The following is a 19764-nucleotide window of genomic DNA, read 5'->3' as shown; positions in this document are numbered from 1 at the left end:
CCCGAAGCATCAACCCGGTGGCTCCTGCGGAAGGAGGAAGGGTGAGAAAGAGGCCTTGAAAAGAGGCAAGAATCAAAATATTCTTTATTTTTTTCGTCCTACGGAGTGATTTCACCCTTTCCCAAGGAACCGAGATCGTTTGCTGCGGCTTTGGGGTTTGGGGGTCTCCTCCCTCCCACACACACTTCTTTTTCCTCCCTTCAGTTACTTTATTGTGGACTGTAACTATTTCATTAGCGCCAAATAATGTTTAACATCAAAGCACACATAAAATAGATTAAAGCAATTAAACGCAGGGGAAGAAAAACATCAGCAATGCAAAACAATGGGAACGGGTTTAAAAGCACTTGCTGAGGAACCCTCTCTCTCTCGCTCTCTTCCTCTCTCTCTCTCTGTCTTTTCTTTTTTTTCTTTTTTCTTTTTCTTTACTTAATTGTTTATTTACATTCCCAGTGCTCAATAAAATCCCGCATTCTTCCGGCGGGGCCTGAGTAAAGGCCGCGCTGTATAAAAGTGGTGTAATAAGAATAGGAAATACGCCGCAACTCCCAGTTAGGTGCAATGGGAAAATGCGCTCCTTCTTTCTGCCCTTCTTTCCCTTCATTCTCCATCCCATCGCCGCTGAAGCTGAAATCTTTAATGAAATATCTTCCTTTTATTTCACCCCCCGCCAAGGCGTAGGATACCTTTAATAGGACCAGAAAAGGATGCGGAGAAAATAATGCGCCGCATTATTTTTTTTTAAAATAATCAGCATTTATAGTGCAGCAATTATTAGGCGGATCAGATAGGATGGGGCTGGTTTCCCATGAAGATCCGACCTGGGGAGAAGCTAAAACAGGGGGGAAACTGCATGTTCCATCCCCTTTCTCAAATCCCCTGGGTTATTTTCCCCTAGCGGGAACTGGGTACCAGAAAAGCCCTATTTCTGGGGAAATATTTTTATCCCCCTGAGGCAGGTACCTCTGCAGTGAATGGCGCCTCCGAATTTAATCTGATTTTTTTGTAAAAGCACACCTTTATTATGCCAAATCTGTTGGATCCAATCTTATCGGCGCAAAAACAAACCTGGCTGGTGAATTTTACCTACGCAAAAATCAGATAGCGGTACAACTTAGAATCACAGAAAATCAAAGAAAATCAGACAAATTGCAATTAACAACGCGTGTGTGTGGTGTATGTGGGTTCCCCCAACCTCCCTCCCTCCAAGAACCACCATAAATACGAAGCGAGGCAAAAATACGCAGGTTTAGATTATGCTATAGATACAGACCGCATTTCCGCCTCAATATCTCTATTTATCTCGATCTATTTCTGGGTTTCTCCAGCGCAGGCGGCTGCTAATTTTCTATTCCAGCTCAAGGATTCATAATGACACATTTAAATAAAATAAACCCATTGCTTTGACAGAGCTGATCCTTTAAAAGCGGGGGTGGGGAGGCATTTTTTTTTCTAATCTAACGTGCAAGGTGCGAGTCAGTCATTTCCATCAAACCCCCACCCAGGAACAAAAAAAAAAAAAAAAAACCAAAAAAACCTTTGCATATTCTTTTATTTTTGTTTTAAAAAAAGATGGCGGCTAAGAAAAAGACTGCTGTTAAAGCAGTCATGAAGAAATGCAATAAATTCCTTGTTGTTTTATGAAAATTTACAACTTTGTGATAGAACTTTATGAGTGGCTGGGTTCTGGGATTGGCCAGAGCCGGTCATGTGGACTGCTAACCGTGAACATGAACTTTTTATGATTTCCCATGTGGTTATATTGCACCATTCTTTTGGCCGCTGCACCTTGGGTCGGATCAGTGTCCTCTATAGGGCTCTCGCCTCTTTACATTTTTTTACTTTCGTGTATAAGCTCGATAGGGCTAAAAAGGGGTTGGGGGGGGGGGAAACGCACATACCCACATCCACACACACCCACGCACACAAAGGCAGAGTTACATAATATCATCATTATTATTCTTTTTTTTTTTTTAATTCCTGTGTTAATTTGCCTGCTGATTTGGAATCTCAGTAGTAATGGAGGGGAAGTGGAGATTCTGTGCCGAGTGGAGGCTGATATCATTTTTCAAAGAGGGAAGTTACTCCATTTTCTATGCAAATGACAGAAATGCAAGAAGCTATCACAAGTCAGAGAGGCAATCGACGGCTATCAGGTTGGGACAATATTTGTCAGCTAACAGATAAACAAACGCTATTGCTTCTTTTTTTCTGTGTGTGTGTTTTTTCCCTTTTATACCACAGAAATGGACGTCAAAAGGTAAGGGAACAATCTATGTTTTTTTTTCCTACATTTGATTTTTTTTTTTTGCTTTGAGTAAATGCATTTCTCAAACTCCCCACTCCTCCCCCTCCTTCTCCTCCCCCTACTCTCCCCCCACCCCCCAAAAAAAAGATAGAAAGAAAGAAAGGGAGGGTGGGAGGGGGCAAAGAAGAAAGAGAAAGGGAAAACTCTCAGGGAGGCTGGGAGATAAGGCTAAAGATAAAACCTATTTATGTGAGATTTTTCTCTAGAAAGTGCATGGGAATAGGAAGAGGGAGAAAGGAAGAAAAGAAGAAAATAAGATACAGAAGATCTGTATCTGTAAGTCAGTCAAGTCACCTGGCTAGAGTAGACGTCTGGGTTGGAATCAAGCATAATGGAGCACCTCGGTGATGGTAGCTTTTAGAGACTGCTTTAAAAAAAAGATACCAAGCCCTGTGTGAATTGTTGTCGTGCTTTATTTTCCCTCCCTAGCAGTATTATCTCGCCAGTTCGCCTGCCTCCAGGCGAGCCCAGTAATTTGGAAGCCAGTTGGGTTTTGTGGTGCTCTCCAGGGTCGTCCTTATGTGGGTGGTTTCTTCGAAGGGGGCAGTTCGCTGCACTCCTGGTGAATAAGGGTCTGGAAATTAGAAAATAATATCATCAGAATAATCGGAATAAAAGCAACAAAGAGCTGCAGCGCTACGAGGAGAAATTTTCTCTCCCCCCTCCCCCCCATTTCCCCATCTCCAGTGAAACTCCCCAGTGCAAGATGACGTTGTGATGAAATGAAGCGGGTTTGCATTGAATCGCGTGCTGCAGGGCTTCTAATACCTGTCTACGGATTATTATTTAAAACCACCTTCCCATCTGCCTTTCCCCCAAACTGGCCACCGGATTATGAGAAAGCATGTCTCTTCGGTTCCTTCCATTTGCGTAGCTCCTCAGCTACCCGAAAGACTTGCTTTGATTTTAAGAAAATAGTAGTCCAGAAATGCACGTCATTTCGAAGGTGGCTATTTTCCCCGCACACACACCTTCTAGATCTCAGCACTTAAAAAAATGGGCACGCTGCTCTGGTTCCCTGGTGCTTTGTAAATAACCTGCTGTCTGAAGCTTGTGCATGTAAAAAGAGATTGATTCAAAACCAAACAACTCCGTTAGTTAACCATTAAAATTTTTATAACAGGATGATCTATATCGGCTCGCTTGACTCTCCCTATTTTGTGGTCCAGAGTAAATTATAGCCAGGGTGGAAATAATAAACAGAGATTAATTTCTAAAAGATATTTCTTGCTGAGGCTGTTATACTGTCATATGTAACAGCATTTAATGCTGGTTTGAAGTTTCTTCATTTTTCCCCCCTTCTTGGAAGTCTGTTGGTGTTTGGAGGATCTGTGGCTGTTCTTGAAGGCGGGGGGTGCGGAAATGATGCTGTTCTTCATTTCAGTGTCCCTATTCCTAAATGTATTTGTGTTGATGCTATAAGATCTCCTGTGCCAAACCACTTGTAGAACCCAAAAGATAAATGTCATAGCAAGTAAGTCTTTTTAATCACTTTAACCCGGGCACCATTTAATGTTTGATTGTCTAGGAAATCTAAATGTTTTCGCGAGAACATAGATAAGTTGCTAATTAAGGAATTCCTATGTTTTAAACATCACCTAGTTGTTTATTTTTCAAAACGGAAAGGTCTATTTCTCTTTATGTCTCGCCCCATTATATATTACTCAGCTCCATTCCATACTATCTGCTGCCATCTACCGTCTGATGCGAGAAAACTTCAGTGGATTTAAAGGGTTTGCGGTGATTAATATCCCCTAAAACTCGTGCACAAGTCTAGGATTTCGGTTTTCCGCTTTTATTTTTCAAGCCACTGATTATTCGTGGGTTGCACGGTTTTGTTTGTCGTGGACAAGGAGCAAAAGGGGCAGGGGAGGGGAACTCTCATTCATCCATGAACCTCATCTCAAAGACATTTCCACGCTGAGGCCTGCTGCAATGGTGTGAATTTTAAGATGTATACGTATCTCATTATGTACACATAAATCTGGAGGGAGTGCTATCTGCCTGCCTACCTGTCTGTCTGTCCAAGTCCCGTAGAACTACACGGACTACAAGAAAAAAGCAAGCTGGTTGATTCCTAAGAGTGAATCGGGCCAGGAGTCTTGTACAATGCAATAAGTAATTACGTGAGATGAAAATTTAAGGCAGTTAATCATAACACGGAGGAATCTTTATTTACGGCTCGGAGTGATCATTTTGGAGGGGTCTGGAGAAGATATGTCAATTCGTGTACACAACGGCGAGGCGGTTGCTGGGGAGGGGAGCAGAGAGGAAAGGCAGACGACGACTCCCTTTTAAGTTACAGTAGCTTTAAAGGGACAATGCAAGTCTGTTATTTTTAAAAGGTTTCTCTCTCTCCCTCTCTCTCTCGTTTTCTTCTACTACCCCACAGTTTCCTGGCAACTGTTTACGTCTAGACCAATGACATTCTCCTGTAAGAAAGTGAGATGCCGAGAGACTATGCTAAAAAAAAAGTTTCTGCTTTTGGCTAGCAACAGCCGTGATTAACTTGTTCCATTTTGTAACTCCTAACACCCCATCGCCTTCTCCATTCAACCTGCATGCTCCGGGCTTTGATATTTCCCTCTCTCTCTCTGATTGCTTATTTTCAGTTCTCCTAGCCAGATTGCTTTCCTTTAGCGGAAATAAGGTAATATAGATACATTTTTACCACCCCAATCTCCTGCCCCCAACCCCTTTCTCGCTTTTTTTTTTTTGTTAATTATTAGCTGCACTCTTTAATGGAACAATGGTAGATTATTATTGCTCCTTTTCAAAGATCCCATTAAAAAGGTTATTATGCACTGCACGGGAAGTCAGGTAAATTAAACTTAAATTGCTGGAAATTAAGTTTCAAATGGTTATGTGCTGATGGAGAAAGAATATTTTTTTACACCTTGAGGGGTCATTGTTTGAAATGTGCCAACATTGTGGCGGAAAACATGACTTATGCCGTGTTTCTAATATCAATTTGAGTGGCTATTTATATTGCAGACGATCTTCTCCACTGGTAATAGCTTTATATGCCTAAATACAGTAAAGAGGCTTTTCAAGTGTTTTCTTAGTGTTCCTTGGACTTTATGACTGCAATAAGTCTCTTGATTGGGAAGATCCCGCAGAGATTTAACTTCAGAAGCCTGGCGAATTGCAAGCCCACATGAAAAAACCCTTTTTATTGGAACCAACTACACTTAACTTTCCACAAAGTTCTTAATCGGTTTATCTTTTCCACCAGCAGGGCTCTGATCTGTTTGGCTTTGGAAATATTTCGGGGTTGTTTTAATCCCCTAATTTATCTGCTTTGTGGAGCTGGAGAGCAGGAGTGAGAAATGTGCGACCCAAAAAAAATAATACAGCCTTCTCCCAACCCGAATGTACATATTGTAAATACTTCTCTTTTCTCTTTATTTATACCCTGCCAACAGAATTATGTCAATCAGCAGGAACCGGGGGGGGGGAGAAGGATTCTCTTTTAAATGAAACATTTTTCTCCCTCCTCCTGCTGTCTAGCCACTACACCACTTAACGGTTTGCTTTTTAATAAACCCTGGGATTATTTTGTAAGCAAATGCGGCCCAGAAATCAATGGGAATATCCCAAGAAACATGGTCGGAGACCACATAGTTCAGGGCATAGACACTGCAAGCTGTATCAGCGCCCGTGAGGTTTAGATTTGTCGCTACTCATGCCTGGCTGCCTTTAAAGACATAAAGAGAACAAACCATTTCACCCTCCCTCCCCCAGTGATTTACCTTCAAAATTTAGCCAGGAACCCAGGACAGAGAAAGGGTGAAGGTGTCGGGATGGAGGGAGGAGGGATTTAGGAGAACTTTTTAAAAATAGCTATTAACATAATAGCAGAGATCAGTTTTCTGTCAGGCACACAACTCCCTGTCATCGGATGCGTTTCTGAGTATCTGCTGCAAACAAACAGCTTGTAACTGGTAAACAAATGCTATTGTCCTTCTCAGTCTAATGATGAGGGACACTTGAAGAACTATATTTCCCCCCACCAAAGGGGAGTCAAAGATCAATACGTTTTCACCCTATTTTCTCCCCTTTATTCTTTCCCCCATAAATATCTCTAGACTTCAGTGGAGCCACCTTTGCAAACCCAGAGGGCTCCAGCCTCACTCCCAGACAGTCTCAAACACCAGCAATAAGCAACTAGCGAGAGGCCAGTTGCAGTTAGTGAATTTTATTTTTGTTCCTGCCAATAAAAATAAAAAGGTCAAAGTGACCACAGCCCAACGCTGCGAAAAGTCAGGCTTTGCCAACACCGCTCTGGAAGGAGCTGTATTTCTTATAAGCGCTGCATCCCCGCGTTTTGAGAAAACACATCTTTACACTTATTTCCAGGGGCTTTTACTTCCACAACAAGAGTCCTCACTCAGAAAGCATTACAGGGCGGGGGAAAAAAAACCTAGGGTTTTTGTTGCATGATCACAATGTGTCTGTTACTTACTCGTTTCATTATATCAGGCATTCAAACTTCTCACCCAAAATCTGCATGCGGCGCGAGTCTTTGCAGGTTTTTTGGGGGTTTTTTTTTTTTTTTACTCTTACACAAATATTGCGCAACTTTCTAATCAAATGTCTGAGCTCTTTGGCTCCTGCGAAGCAGCCAACTTCAGGCTGCTTAATGTATTCCTCTCACTCTCTTTCTCTCTTCCCCTCCTCTCACCCTCCCTTCAATAGACAGTCAACTTTCTCTTTTAATCCCATATTCCCCCTCTTTTTCATGCCAAGAACGCAGACCTACGTAGGCTTGGGTCCACTCCATGCCCAAAGGAAAACTCTGCAAGAACAAATATAATAGCTACCAGTCAGAAAAGGGGAGGGCGAACAACTACTTCCTTTACATGTTATTTCCTTGAATTATAAGGATTACGGTCAGTCGACGGCTCGTTGCAGCGGTGGCATGAAACAATCTTGGCTTTGCTGCTGTAAACACGATGTTTAAAATAAATTAGCTCGTAATAAGACACTAGTTTCAGACGTACTTAACCCCCGTCAGGGAGAGTTCTGCAGTGACCATGTAATTATGTGTAATTCTAGAGTAGGAGCGGACCCAATCAAGTCTATGGGAGCCTATATTAGAAGTCGAGTTAATTTCTTTGCATAAAATAGAACAGAACAGAGAGAAGGAAGGAAGGAGTTCCTGCAACTCAAACCGATCAATGTTTCATTTAATTGCTTAGTGAGTTTCTGTAGAGCAGGGTTACATTTCCACAGCCCCAGAGGTAGGGCAACACATTAAAATCCACGTATACCTCGAGTGAACAGAGATCTGAAGAGCAGTGCAATAGCCACTGCGAACCCCACCTACTGCTAATGCAGAAAAGCGAACCTTACAGCCACGGATCCCAGAGCCCGCTCCGCTCAGGGGGGCTTTCCCCTACTTGCAGAATGACAGCAACTTTCGCTTGCCTTCTGTAAGGCACTTCACTTGATTCCTCATTACCGTCCATGAAGAGATGTTCCAGTCGTGGGGACCGACCTCGATGGAAAGCATGATCAAAGATAAAAGCGGGATCGTGCCTCACTTTACAGGCAATAGACCCACCAAACAAGAGCGTCCCCTGCTTTAAAAAAAAAAAAAAAAAATTCTCCATCGGTGACAATCAATAAAGGACGGCTCTTGACCGTAACCCAGCGCAGCCTTTAACTAGGAAGGGCCGGGCATGGATTTGGTATTAAGCCTAAAACGCAAGAGGGCACAATTCGGTGCACAGATCTGGAGCTAGCGGACTATTTAGCCCGGGATAATCGGGCTACTTCGATTCCCATTCATCTCCCAGCCTTGCAAGTCTTGTACAGAATAAATGAAAAGCGGAGAATCTGAGGAGGCGGGCGCGTGCTACTTTCAAAGGAAACACGCTGTCTGCCAATCTATGCTAATTAGATAAATATGAAAAATAAATGACCAAAATTGACTCCCCCCCAACACACACCCGCGCGCGCCAAACCTCCCACCCTAACCCTAAGCAAAGGAAACAGATGAGATCCACTCCCCGCAGGCATTCATTACGCACATAAAGAAATAAAAGTTTCTTTCCAAATCCCAAAAATGTCCCCGATCTGTTATAGATCATTGGCAGGCGCCAGGGGTTAAACTTTGTCGGAACAGAGAGGATTAACTTTCTTTTTCCCGCCCACACAGGATATTTACATATATATCTATATTGCTCTCTGCGTGTGTGGGGGTGTGTGTGTGTGGGAGGGTGTGTGGCTTATATACATATTCGCTTCTCTCTATATATATATATTATATACATACATATATATGTATGTATGTATGAAAGCGCCAGCCGTTCCGGGATTTATTTTTTGCAGATATGTGTTTGGTTAAGGGGGTGCATTTCTGTTGTTTAAAAGGGAGGAAAAAAAAGGGGCCGGCTGGTTTGTTCTGGGGTCCCTCGTGGAATCCAAGCCCCTCATGGGTGCTATTTTGCAATCTCAGGCTCCTGCTATTGGTCAGTCCATGATCAGATGGTTCTATTTCCTTGTGTCCCTTCACTGGCACCCAGCCATCCCCCTTCAGCTAAAACCCAATCTCCGATATACTACTAATAGCTAAACCACTTGGACTATAAAACACAACAAATCATAACGCCAGGGAAGGACGGCTGCCTCCTCCCAATGAGTTCTTATTTTGTCAACTCTACCTTCCCGGTGAGCCTGGCCGCTGGGCAGGAGCCCTTCTTGGGACAGATCCCGTTATATTCCTCAGGATATGCGGATCCTTTAAGACACTACCCCGCTACCTATGGAGCTACTGGAGTCCAGGAGAAGGGCTATCCCTCCTCTTCTTATTACCAGCAAGCTAACGGAGCTTACAGCCGGACCACAGCCTGTGACTATGGGACAGCTGGTTTTTACAGGGAGAAGGACCCTGCCTGTGCCATCTCCAGCCTGGAGGACCAGGGGCAGTTTGGCCAGGATCAGCGGAAGTCAGACTGCGCTCAGAGCAAAAATGTGTTCGGGGAGAGTGAGGAACAGAAGTGCTCCACGCCCGTCTACCCCTGGATGCAGAGGATGAACTCCTGCAACAGTGAGTTACTCTTCTCTCTCTCTCTCTCTCTCTCTCTCTCTCTTTTTAATTTCTCCTCCCCCTTTTCATATTTGCACACACACGCGCGCACACACACACACAATCAGGAAAAGCTGAACAGGACACTAACTTCCAGAGGACCAGGCAAGCAACACGCGAGACTCAATAAAGTTGCTTCTGACACACACACACACACACACACACACACTAAAACTTTATGCTGCCCGAGTCTTTATCCCACCCCCCACCATCACCTTCTCTTCTCTCTTCCTTTCCCCCAACTCTTTCACTAGATCTTTAACCAGAAATAAAACGCCCAACTTTGGGCCGTATCTACCCATGCCTGGTTCCCCCCACTCCTTTTTACGCTCCAGTTTTTATGTCACTCCATTGAAATGATTTCTCTCTCTCTCTCTCTCGCTGTTAAGAGAGAGAGTGAGGGAGAGATCTCTTCACAATCAGATCCGGATGACTTTACACACACACACGAGCGCGCGCGCACGCAAGCACGCGCACACATACACACACACATCTATCTTGCTAGCTAGCCGGGAGGGGGTTCAGTAATATAAAAGTGTTTAAATATTTGAAAGGAAAGGGCTACATTTTTAATGCAACTCACACATAATGAAAAGTCTGCCTGAGGAGGAATTCTTCCCTGTGATGTATGGCTTGTTTAAGTGCCATCTCTTCCAACAAAAAAGTAAATACAGAAATAAATAAATAAATGCACACATATGTACGGGGCACTCGCCCCCACCCCCTCCACCATCTCTCCCCTACTCCCCTTCACCATGTTTAGATGCATTATTTCTTGCCTTTTAAGTTCCAAATTGATGTCCATTAGTGCAGGGACATAAAGTGTTGTATCCTCTTTAATGCACAGAGTTTGCCTAGATCGATACACTTCATTATTGCTTAAATGCTCAGCTGTATTACTGTTGCCTGTAAGGTGGAAAAAAAGAAGTGGTGGGGCTCGGGGGGTGTTTGGGGGTGGAGGGGGCACCTTGCGATTTTCCATAATGCAATAAGCGACAGTAGCAATCTCCTCGGAGCAGCGCACTGGAATATCAGGCAACTTCTGCATTAACCCTTCAGGGGTTGTGTTTGCCTTAGAGCAGAGCAGCAGGGAGAGCATTGCAGCAATGCAAAGGGCTCTTTCCCAGGCCAGCTAGTCACTGTGGAGCTTTGCCTTTGCAAAGGGGCATTCTCATGTCGCTGGAGCATTTCTTTCCCCTCTCGTTAGAAGGAAAGGGAGAGCTGAGGAAGTCCAAAGCACCCGCACCCCTTTCCCTGCCCATACCCCTGAGCTGAGGGCTAAGCGGCCAGATCCCTGGCATTGTTATGCATATCTCCCACTCCAATAAACGCCTGTGTTTTCTTTCCCCCCCCCTCCAAACCCCCCAACCTTTCCCTGTGTAACAGGTTCATCCTTCGGGCCCAGCGGCAGGAGAGGCAGGCAGACCTACACCCGCTACCAGACCCTGGAGCTGGAGAAGGAGTTTCACTTCAACCGCTACTTGACCAGGCGCCGCCGGATCGAAATCGCACACGCACTTTGCCTGACAGAACGACAGATCAAAATCTGGTTCCAGAACCGGAGGATGAAATGGAAAAAAGAGAACAAACTGCTCAACTCTTCGCAGCTGAGCGCGGAGGAGGAGGAGGAGAAAGCGACGGAGTGAAAGTATTATTTAAAAAGAAAAAAAAGGAGGGAGGGAGAGAGGGAGAGAGAAAGAAGGAGAGAGAGAAAGAGAGAAGATCAGGGAAGGTGGAGGGGACAGAGCTGAACTGTAAAATAGCGGAGACAGTTGGAAGATTCTGAGCCCTGGGACTCCTGTTTCAATAATCTGTCACAATGAGGCTTCTTAGCTGAGTTTCCCCCCCCCCTTTCTATTCCTCCTTCCAAAAAAAAAAAAAAAAAAAGACTCTTACCTGTGTTTCTCCCCTTTGGTGTCCCTGTTAGTAACTGCTAACTCTTGTATTTAATGGAGGTGATGCAATATATGTCATTTTTGGTGTTTATTGTCTTAATTTTGTAAAAATGTTTCATGCACGATTGACTTACAGATTTTTTTTTCTTTTGGTAAATTAATCAAGCCCTGGGGTCTTTGTAATTAGTTTCTTTCTTTTTTTTTTAAAAGAGAGAAAACCCTACTGAAGGAACGAGTACTACCTAAAAGAATGCAAAAGCAACAACAAAAAAAAAGTTCTATTTTATTAATTTTTTGTACGTGTTGTGTTTGTAGTTTGTCTTAGGTATGTACATGGAATATTCTAATAAAAACAAATATTCGATCTCATGCCCCACCACCTTGGTGTTATTTTCTCTCCCTCTTTCTATGGAAATATGCCAGCCCTGGGAGTCTCCGGGCTGGGAGGCAAAAGCAATGCAGTTCGCTGTGTGTGACACTGGCTTCTAATCTGCAAGGACAGGCAACTCTAAGCATACGGAAGTTACAGTTGGGAGATAAATCTGGTTTTCCCCCTTTTTGTCTAATCTTAAATGCAAGACCTTTCACCGACAGTATCTCCTCGCTGACATTCTGCTTCAATATCGCTCTTTTTTATTGTTACAGTACAAAGAGTTATGACGAAAAGCTCTCCATATACATAATAAATCAAGGAAACAGGCAAAAAATATGCTCTCATCTATCCACCAAAGATACCTAACATTTGTCTAGCATCTTTCAAACATCTGTTCCCTTATTTCATTTTCCAAAATCAGAGAGAGAGAGGTCGGGCTGATTTCAGGCTTTGGGCTGTTTTTATTTTTAGTGTTTGACCCCCGCCCCCCGGTTGAATCCAATACCTTCTAACTTTTTCCCTACCAGATTATGGGACTTCTTTAAGTAAAACATAAAGACAGAGTCAGCTAAAGCTATCTTGAGCCTTTGAAATAGGAATTCTTTAGCTGAGAGTCTTACAACTGGCTCTTTTTAAAGTGCCGACTCTCCCTGAGTGGGACGGGGCAGGTTTGTGATCTGCACTAAGAAGCCTAGGGGCAAATTATACCAGCCTGAAGGGAAATTCTCTTTGATTTTTTTTTACATTTTGGATTAAACGAAAGGAAGTGGGTTCTTTCTTCTCTGATCGGCAGATTAAAGGCAGAAGCTTTGCTCAGCTCCATTCTGATAATATTTGCTTGCCCTTCACGGGAGAATATAGATATAACAACTTTACCTCATCTTTACCTCATCTCCTCGCCCTACCTCCCCACTGAAATCTACCTAGGTGCGAATGCACTCCCTCCTGTCACGAGCTGTTTTAATGTCAGTCACTTTTAAAATCAATTCATGCAGAAGCTCCACAGCTGTAGGACATTTACTATTATTGCTACTCTTTTCATTGCCCGTAATTATTATAATTATATGTCACTTTCAATATGGCGCATAATTTCCAATGAGTTGCAGACAAGCATATGAAATTCCTAAAGTGCCTTGGGAAGAAGACGAAGAAGGAGAAGAAGAAGAAGGGGAAGAAGAGGAAGAAGGAGAAGAAGGAGAAGGAGGAGAAGAAGAAACGATTTAGCAAAGCTGCAGAAAGCAGGCTTCTTTCCCTACGTTGGTGAAATGGCAAGGTTGCCTTACTCCCAAATATTCTTGCAGTTTTGCAGTGATAGAAAAGAAACAAACAACTCAGCACAATGCTTTATTTAAAGAGGAAGGAAAAGGCATGCAGGAGCGAGACTCTCTCAAATGCAGCCCTGTCAACCAGTTTCGACAGCTTCCCCCTTCAGCCCCTCTGCATTTTTGACACCCCCTCCCCCACTCAGCCAGGAGCACAAGGTGTTACTGTATATCTGATAATATGATCAGAATGTGGAGAAAGCCAAACTTTCATTGTGCCAATGAAAATAAATGAATTGAATAAATAAAGCACATCTGGCTTGCCCCCCCCCTCTCTTTTTTCTCAGATATTAAGACACAGACCCGGCAGTCCTAAAGGCCATTCCTTCCCCCCACCCCGCCTTCCCCCCACCCCCTACCTAGAATGTCATGACAATAAAAGAGGGGGACTAGATGAATAAAGATAACAAGCTGGGGAAGCACAGACCCGCGCGCACACAACTGAGAAGGGCTGTGAGCTGGAAGGGACAAGATAGTTGCAAAATAAAATATAAACAAGCAAGCCCCCACCCCACACATGCACACAAATCTGTCCTCCTATGTCCAGATTGGCAATATTTTATTGATTTATTTGCAACCTAAGGACCCTCATGCTAAAAGTGCAAATTGTCACTAAATGACTTTCAAAAAAAAAAAAAAAAAAGAGAGAGGCTGAGGAAGCAACCTCCACGCCTGCCGATCCCCCCTACCCCCAGTAGGTGGCGCGCTCCGCCAACAAGGAACAATCTCTGTCTTATGGATTTTTTTTTTTTTGGAAGCCTTGCATTGACTTGGGCCTAACGATTCTCAGATCGTCATTATTTGTAACCATAGAGCATGAATTACCTCTTGAGGTCATCAGTGAGAATTTACGACTGGTCAACAAAAGCACGTGATTCCCAAACGCCCCCCCACCCCCCATATTTGGCCGCATACATAGCAAAAACGAAGTACAGTGCATTGCTATAATTCATTAATACATCATAAATCGTCAAGCACAGGGTTATAACGACCACGAGCCACAAATCAAGCCCTCCAAAATAACCCAAATGAGCTCTTACTTTGTAAACTCGTTCTCAGGGCGCTATCCAAATGGCCCCGACTATCAGTTGCTAAATTATGGGACCAGCAGTTCTATGAACGGTTCTTACAGAGATTCAAGCACCATGCATTCCAGCTCGTATGGCTACAACTACAATGGGATGGACCTTAGCATCAACCGCTCAGCCTCTTCTAGCCACTTTGGGGCTGTGGGGGAAAGCTCCCGCGGCTTCCCTTCACCAGCTCAGGAGAGCAGGTTTAGGCAAGCGTCTAGCTGCTCCTTGTCCTCTCCCGAGCCCCTTCCGTGCGCCAACAGCGAGAGCCATGGAGGCAAATCTGCCCCGTCCCCCTCCGACCAGGCTACTTCTGCTAGCGCTAACACAAATTTCACAGAAATAGACGAGACCAGCGCGTCCTCTGGACCCGAAGAGGGCACTCAAATAAACAGCAGCATTCCCAGGACACAGACAGAACCCATCGCTACCTCCACAGCAGCAACAGAAGGGCAAACACCACAGATATTTCCTTGGATGAGGAAGCTTCATATTAGCCATGGTACAGCTACTTCTTCTTTTTTTTTTATTTTCACCCCTTTTCCCCCCCACCCCACCCCCCTCCTCTTTCTTCCTTTCTTCCCCTGGCTTTATTTGAAGAGTCGACGGGGGCTCCTGATAAGAAATCCAGCTATTTACTGCCTCGTATTTATTTCTCCGATCGCTGGTTTTAAAACAGAAAGCTATCTTTGAAGATGATTTCTTTCTCTTTCTCTTTCTCTCTCTATTTCCCCCCCCCCTTGCTTTCTCTCTTTTTCTAACCCGCGAACGGTGATGCTATTTTAATCTCTATCTAGATATGAATATAGAGATAGAAAAGGTAATTTAAAACAGCGGGGATATTTTTGAGGGGGGGCACGGGTGGGGGGGCGGGTGCTGAGGAAGGGGAGAAGTGATCATTAAAAATGGCAATATATGCACAGATGGGTCTCCCAGACATGTCTTATTCTGATGGTTATTTTGGTGTGTGTATTCTTGACAATGTGCTAATGACCCAATAAAAATTGCGAGTAGATACAGTGCACCGGGAACAGTGGTTTTCTTAATATACGTTTGGAAAAAAAAAAAGAATTAAGCCAGTGGCACACACAGAAAGACCACACAGACACACACACACACACAAAATAGGTGGAATTAGAGATCCAGGCTCCCGTGTTAAATGGTGAAGGTAGAAGTGCCTGTGCCGGTTCGGAGGGACAGAAAGGGGCATCTACACGTGAGTGGGGGTGTGTGGGGGGGCGGTTATCTCCAAATAACCCACTGACGGTTCGCGATTGCTAGGGGAAGGTTAATCATTTGCCTTTGTGTATATTAAAGAGGGGGAAAAAGCAAGCAAACCGCAAACCAAATGTTGTCCGTCTTATTCAGACATGACTGGACCAGACGGTAAAAGGGCCAGGACCGCGTACACTCGTTACCAGACGCTGGAATTGGAAAAGGAATTTCACTTCAATAGATATCTCACGCGCAGGAGGAGGATAGAAATCGCCCATGCTCTGTGTCTCTCCGAGAGGCAAATTAAAATCTGGTTCCAAAACCGGAGAATGAAGTGGAAGAAAGATAATAAACTGAAAAGCATGAGTTTAGCCTCTGCGGGCAGCGCTTTCCAGCCATAAATTATAGAGAAAGGGGGTATCAAAAAAAAAAAAAAAAAAGCGGGGGAGGGGGGATAATAAAAGCAAATTTAAAAAGCAGCAGCCTATCTAAGTTTCAGAGTACTGTACAGTGAGGCACCTTTTTCGGCATGTTGTTGCTGTTTGAAACAACTCGTATGGTACTGTTATCACAGGACTGAGTTCATGTTGTGTTTTAATTTTTTTTAATATTTTTTTTTAATTAAAGTTTATTTCCAGATGCTCCTCCATGCTCTTGATGTTCTTCTAAATGTTTGTGCCAGTGCTATCTTGATGCTCTCTGGAAAGCTAGCATGTTTTATGTGAGCCCTTTGAATGTTATAACTTATTTATAAAATGGATAACAGATACGGTTGTTTGTTTATTTGTTGGGTTTTTTTCCTGAGTTTACAGCTTCTGGGGGGAGGACTTCTCTGCCTGAGCTAAAATCGGGGGTTCCTGCACTACAATAGCAGAAAAAAATTTAAAAAAAAACAAACAAAAATGTAAAAAAAAAATATATAGCTCTTGTATCTTTTTGTCTTAAAATTGTCAAGTCTGTGATTTAGTTCAAACTCCAGGACATGGTTTCTAGTCCCAGACTAATTCTGAGACATGTTCTTAGACGTGGGTAAACTTCACTATTAAAAAAATGTATAAAATTGGACCAACAATAAAGTGTTCCAATGTTTGTAAATACTAGAAATATTTCTGATGTGACTAATAGACGGTTTGTAGTGGGCAGAGTGAATGCAGTGTTATGTGTAAAATGGCATCTGTCATGTCTAGCTGCCTGTTAGTATTTTGCCAAGAAGCTTTTTGTATTTGTTTGTAGCTTTACTGGAAGTCAAATAAACGTCTCTGCTATTCACAAAGGCTCCTCTTTGCATTCTGTCCACCACATTTCGAGCCCCTGAGCTACTAATTCGCGGTAGATTCTGGACACACGAGGTATGGACTGGCATGGGGCTCCGTCTGTGCTACCACCCCTTCAGAAACGCTACACAGTCCTCACTCCCCTACGGTAACACTCTGGAAGCCCTCGAAGCCCTTCACATCATGCTCTTGCTGAGGTGGAAAACAAAGGCACTCTATCGAGAAAAAGCAACCTGTCGTATTTTCCAAACTTTGTCTCTTAAAAAAAGCCAGGACAAAACAAATCATGATAAGAATAATACACCTCTCCAAAATCATACAAGACAAGCTCTTTGGAAGTAACTTCAGTTACAATAACATGATACAAATGCTTCCCAAATATACTTTATGTGCATTTCATGAACTGTCATAGATTACTGCTTAAAAAAAAAACACACGAGGCATATAGAGATATATAGATATATTTCTGTGCTGTCCAATTTCCAATTTCCTCTCCGCTCTCACCCCCACTTTAATGGGTTTGCTGGTTCTTATACCCTAGTCTTTGGTTTACCATGTAAATAACAGATTACAGTTCTGTAACTACTGAGACTGGCTACAAAGAGTCATTTTCGCTGCAGATAATTTAACAACTCCAAAAGTGGAAAAGGTTTCAAATTTTGCTATCCGGGGATTCTTACAAGGCACGAGATCTTTCAGCTAAAGTCTCTTTTGGCAAAATGCCACTGACATCTTTACAATATACTTTAGTTTTTTTTACTCGTATCAAGTAAAGTTGGATCTTATAAACTTACCAAACTTAATCTCCCACTGTTTAGGTACTTCTTAAGTGACTTTGAGAGGCATGTGAGGTGGACTGTCAGATCCAAAACCATTTGCTCGCCTTCCCCTGATATTTTTTTTTTACCAATAGCAAACTATACCAAAAGTGGGTATGACATTTAGATGTCAAATGGATAGGGTTTTATCTAGAAGTTAGATCGTAAAAATCGCCCAGACCTCAGACAGATACCCCTCACTGGCTCTCAAAAGTCACGTGAGGTCCATAAAGTTAGTTTTATGGTTTTGGGGAGTTGACAATGTACAATATATTTCACATTCTCTAGAATGTTAAGTGACACTTTAACTGCTTGGTTTGGCTTGGAAGGGGCAGAAATGGGTGAGCACTTTTCCAGATGAGATAAAGCTTTGCAATTGCTGGTCTCATGCTTTGCTGGTCCAGTGTTCAGTCCAGAGGACCAATAGGCTGGGCTCCTGAAAGTAAGTCCTACTGAAATATTATCTGCTTAAACTATTTTAAGGGTTATATTACTAAAGAATGAGTGGGGAGGAGGAAGAGGAGGAGGAGGTGAAGGAGGAGGATGGCTCGCTTGCTCGCTCGCTCTTTTTTCACAGCTTTATTTCTCACTTTGCAAACGTCCTCACTCTTCCACTCCTGAACCCTGGGTGTTCCCCAGGTTTCATCCAAGCTTTGGGGGCCCAGGAGGAAGCAACGCAAACTTTGCGGAGCGGGCGAGCGAGAACCCCGCAAAGATTAATTACGATTCCATCGCAAAAGCCAGCTTAGCTTTGCCTGGGGACATCTGCACTTCAGACAAACTTCGATTTGTCCTTAGCTCGGTAAAAAAAAAGGGACGTGCTCAGTTCCTGGAGGTTATTTCGTGCGTTTATGCTCCTTCCAGGCGCAGAGTTGGGCCAAGCCTTTGCATTTGAAGCCTCCTGCTGCATGCTGGAGCCCCTTGGGCTTTCTAACACCTTTACTAATTTTCATCGTGTCTCTTCTCCCTCCCCCATGAGCTGCAAGGACGTTTACGACCCCTTATTTGGCCTGCGTGCCCAGTCAAATATGGTTCCTAGGCGTTTTAGACTCTGGATCCCTATCGACAGTGCCCCTACGAGTTCCCTCGCTTGCTTGCACGCTGTGTGGCTTATCTCCGGGGGAGCTGCCCTCACTGTGGCTCGAAAGGAGTTAAAATAAGCCCTAAAGATACTGCAGGTTTGCAAAGTGAAGGGGACTTGGGGGCGGGGGTGGGGGGCTAGGAGCATTCTAGCCTCATATTCCGGGCAGACGTGCTCCCGAAGTGAGGTTGTTTCTTGTCCCCAAAGAAGGTGTCGCAGTCCTGAAAAACTCATTACCGCCGCTTTTTTTTTCCCTTTGACCAGACAAAGTTATTGGGGGAGGGCGTGAAACAGAGGTGCAGTGTTTGCCAGGGTTCCTGTCCGGGTGTCAAAGTGCTGGTAAAGGGCTCTTCTCTTTTATGTTCCTTGGGCGAAAGCCCACACAATAAAACTCCTGTCACTAAGTCGCGACCAGGTATTTTCCTTTGAAACCCTCTCTGGTTTATGACGGCTGGTACTGACAGACTTCTCTATCTGATGCTTTTGTCCTTAACATCCTCGTAGGGATGCTTTTATTTGATTGCCGTTTATTTTTAATCCAGGTGTTTAAATTTGCGGGGGGGGGGGCTCCTGTCTTGACCTCTCTTGCCTCTCTGCTTTTGTTTCTGCATCTTAAAAAAAGTTCAAAGTAAATACACTCTGAGGAGGGCTGTTGTTTTTTCTCTCCTCCCCGCCCCCGCAACCTCATCGCAGGTCCTGGGGATCAGCCTCACTCCCCCCCCCAACTCAAGCAGAATTTTTTAATAGGAGAGCAACATTTGGTGGACACATGTCTGTCTCCACACAAAGCAGCAGAACGTCACCATTTGCATAGTGTGGAGGACAGTTTCCCCCCTTGCTCACGCAGTTTTCCCTGCCTTTTCAGTATTTTGGTTGTCTCAGTTCCAACTTCTAGATTCACTTGGACCCACAGACTGACCCTGGTATCCCCGCCTGCAGCCTGCCTGCTCTGAGAGTAGAGATACCGATGCAAATAACACATTCAAATTCTGGCCCGGAGATCTTGGCATTGGGTGGGGAATAGGGAATAGGGAGTGGATTTTCTTTTTAACGTGCTATTCTGAATAGTTGGCCGAGGTGTGTGCCTTGTTTGCAGGGCATGATAAAGAGGCGTCCAGGTTTTGAAAGCCCCTTTTTGAGTGGACTGGTCTCAAAAGGGGAACTTCGCAACCAGCCCGCCGCAGATCGCAGGGATCGGGCTGCTTGAGAAATACGGGAAGTGTCGAAGGGAGAGGCATGTTGTAGCCATAGGTGTGTGCCAGGCTACTAACCTGCTAATCCTCTCAGCATCTGACTTGTACTGATGGCAAGA

At 44.0% G+C, this 19764-nt stretch overlaps 3 protein-coding genes across 6 annotated transcripts in view; all 3 read left to right on the top strand.

Moving 5' to 3' along the window:
* Positions 1-2016: 2016 nt before the first annotated feature.
* The window catches only part of HOXB3 (homeobox B3), a 58951-nt gene continuing 41203 nt past the window's right edge, over positions 2017-19764 (top strand). Inside the window, exon 1 of one of the 3 annotated variants that reach the window (XM_090044652.1) lies at positions 2017-2156. The gene's annotated coding sequence lies outside the window, so the exon portion shown is untranslated. Of the gene's footprint in view, positions 2261-17690; positions 17814-19764 lie in introns of those variants that run through there. The other 2 variants (XM_090044650.1, XM_090044653.1) reach the window with 2 other exon arrangements.
* HOXB6 (homeobox B6) lies at positions 2267-11665 on the top strand. Of its 2 annotated transcripts, XM_090044661.1 has the most exons (3): positions 2267-9362; positions 10788-11049; positions 11507-11665. In XM_090044661.1, the coding sequence occupies exons 1-2, from the start codon at positions 8951-8953 to the stop codon at positions 11045-11047; spliced, it is 672 nt and encodes a 223-aa protein (XP_089900787.1). In that variant the 5' UTR covers positions 2267-8950; the 3' UTR covers positions 11048-11049; positions 11507-11665. The 2 variants fall into 2 exon arrangements, with proteins under 2 accessions (XP_089900787.1, XP_089900786.1); XM_090044660.1 differs by having other exon boundaries at positions 2964-9362; positions 10788-11665.
* HOXB5 (homeobox B5) lies at positions 11810-16533 on the top strand. The gene is made up of 2 exons (XM_090044656.1): positions 11810-14566; positions 15433-16533. The coding sequence occupies exons 1-2, from the start codon at positions 14020-14022 to the stop codon at positions 15678-15680; spliced, it is 795 nt and encodes a 264-aa protein (XP_089900782.1). The 5' UTR covers positions 11810-14019; the 3' UTR covers positions 15681-16533.

This window comes from Crocodylus siamensis, chromosome 4 (assembly GCF_052110815.1).
Source record: "Crocodylus siamensis isolate JL-2025a chromosome 4, ASM5211081v1, whole genome shotgun sequence".
Taxonomy (NCBI): Eukaryota; Metazoa; Chordata; order Crocodylia; family Crocodylidae; genus Crocodylus; species Crocodylus siamensis.
The sequence above is the reverse complement of the archived record's forward strand: the minus strand, read 5'-3'. Positions and strand labels throughout refer to the sequence as shown.

What these genes read in the sequence shown, in the direction of transcription:
- HOXB6 (XM_090044661.1), top strand. Translation starts at nt 8,951, where the DNA reads ATGAGTTCTTATTTTGTCAACTCTACCTTCCCGGTGAGCCTGGCCGCT. An exon ending in GAGGATGAACTCCTGCAACA is followed by an intron (nt 9,363 to 10,787) that starts GTGAGTTACTCT and finishes CCTGTGTAACAG; the next exon opens with GTTCATCCTTCGGGCCCAGC.
- HOXB5 (XM_090044656.1), top strand. Translation starts at nt 14,020, where the DNA reads ATGAGCTCTTACTTTGTAAACTCGTTCTCAGGGCGCTATCCAAATGGC. An exon ending in GAAGCTTCATATTAGCCATG is followed by an intron (nt 14,567 to 15,432) that starts GTACAGCTACTT and finishes CGTCTTATTCAG; the next exon opens with ACATGACTGGACCAGACGGT.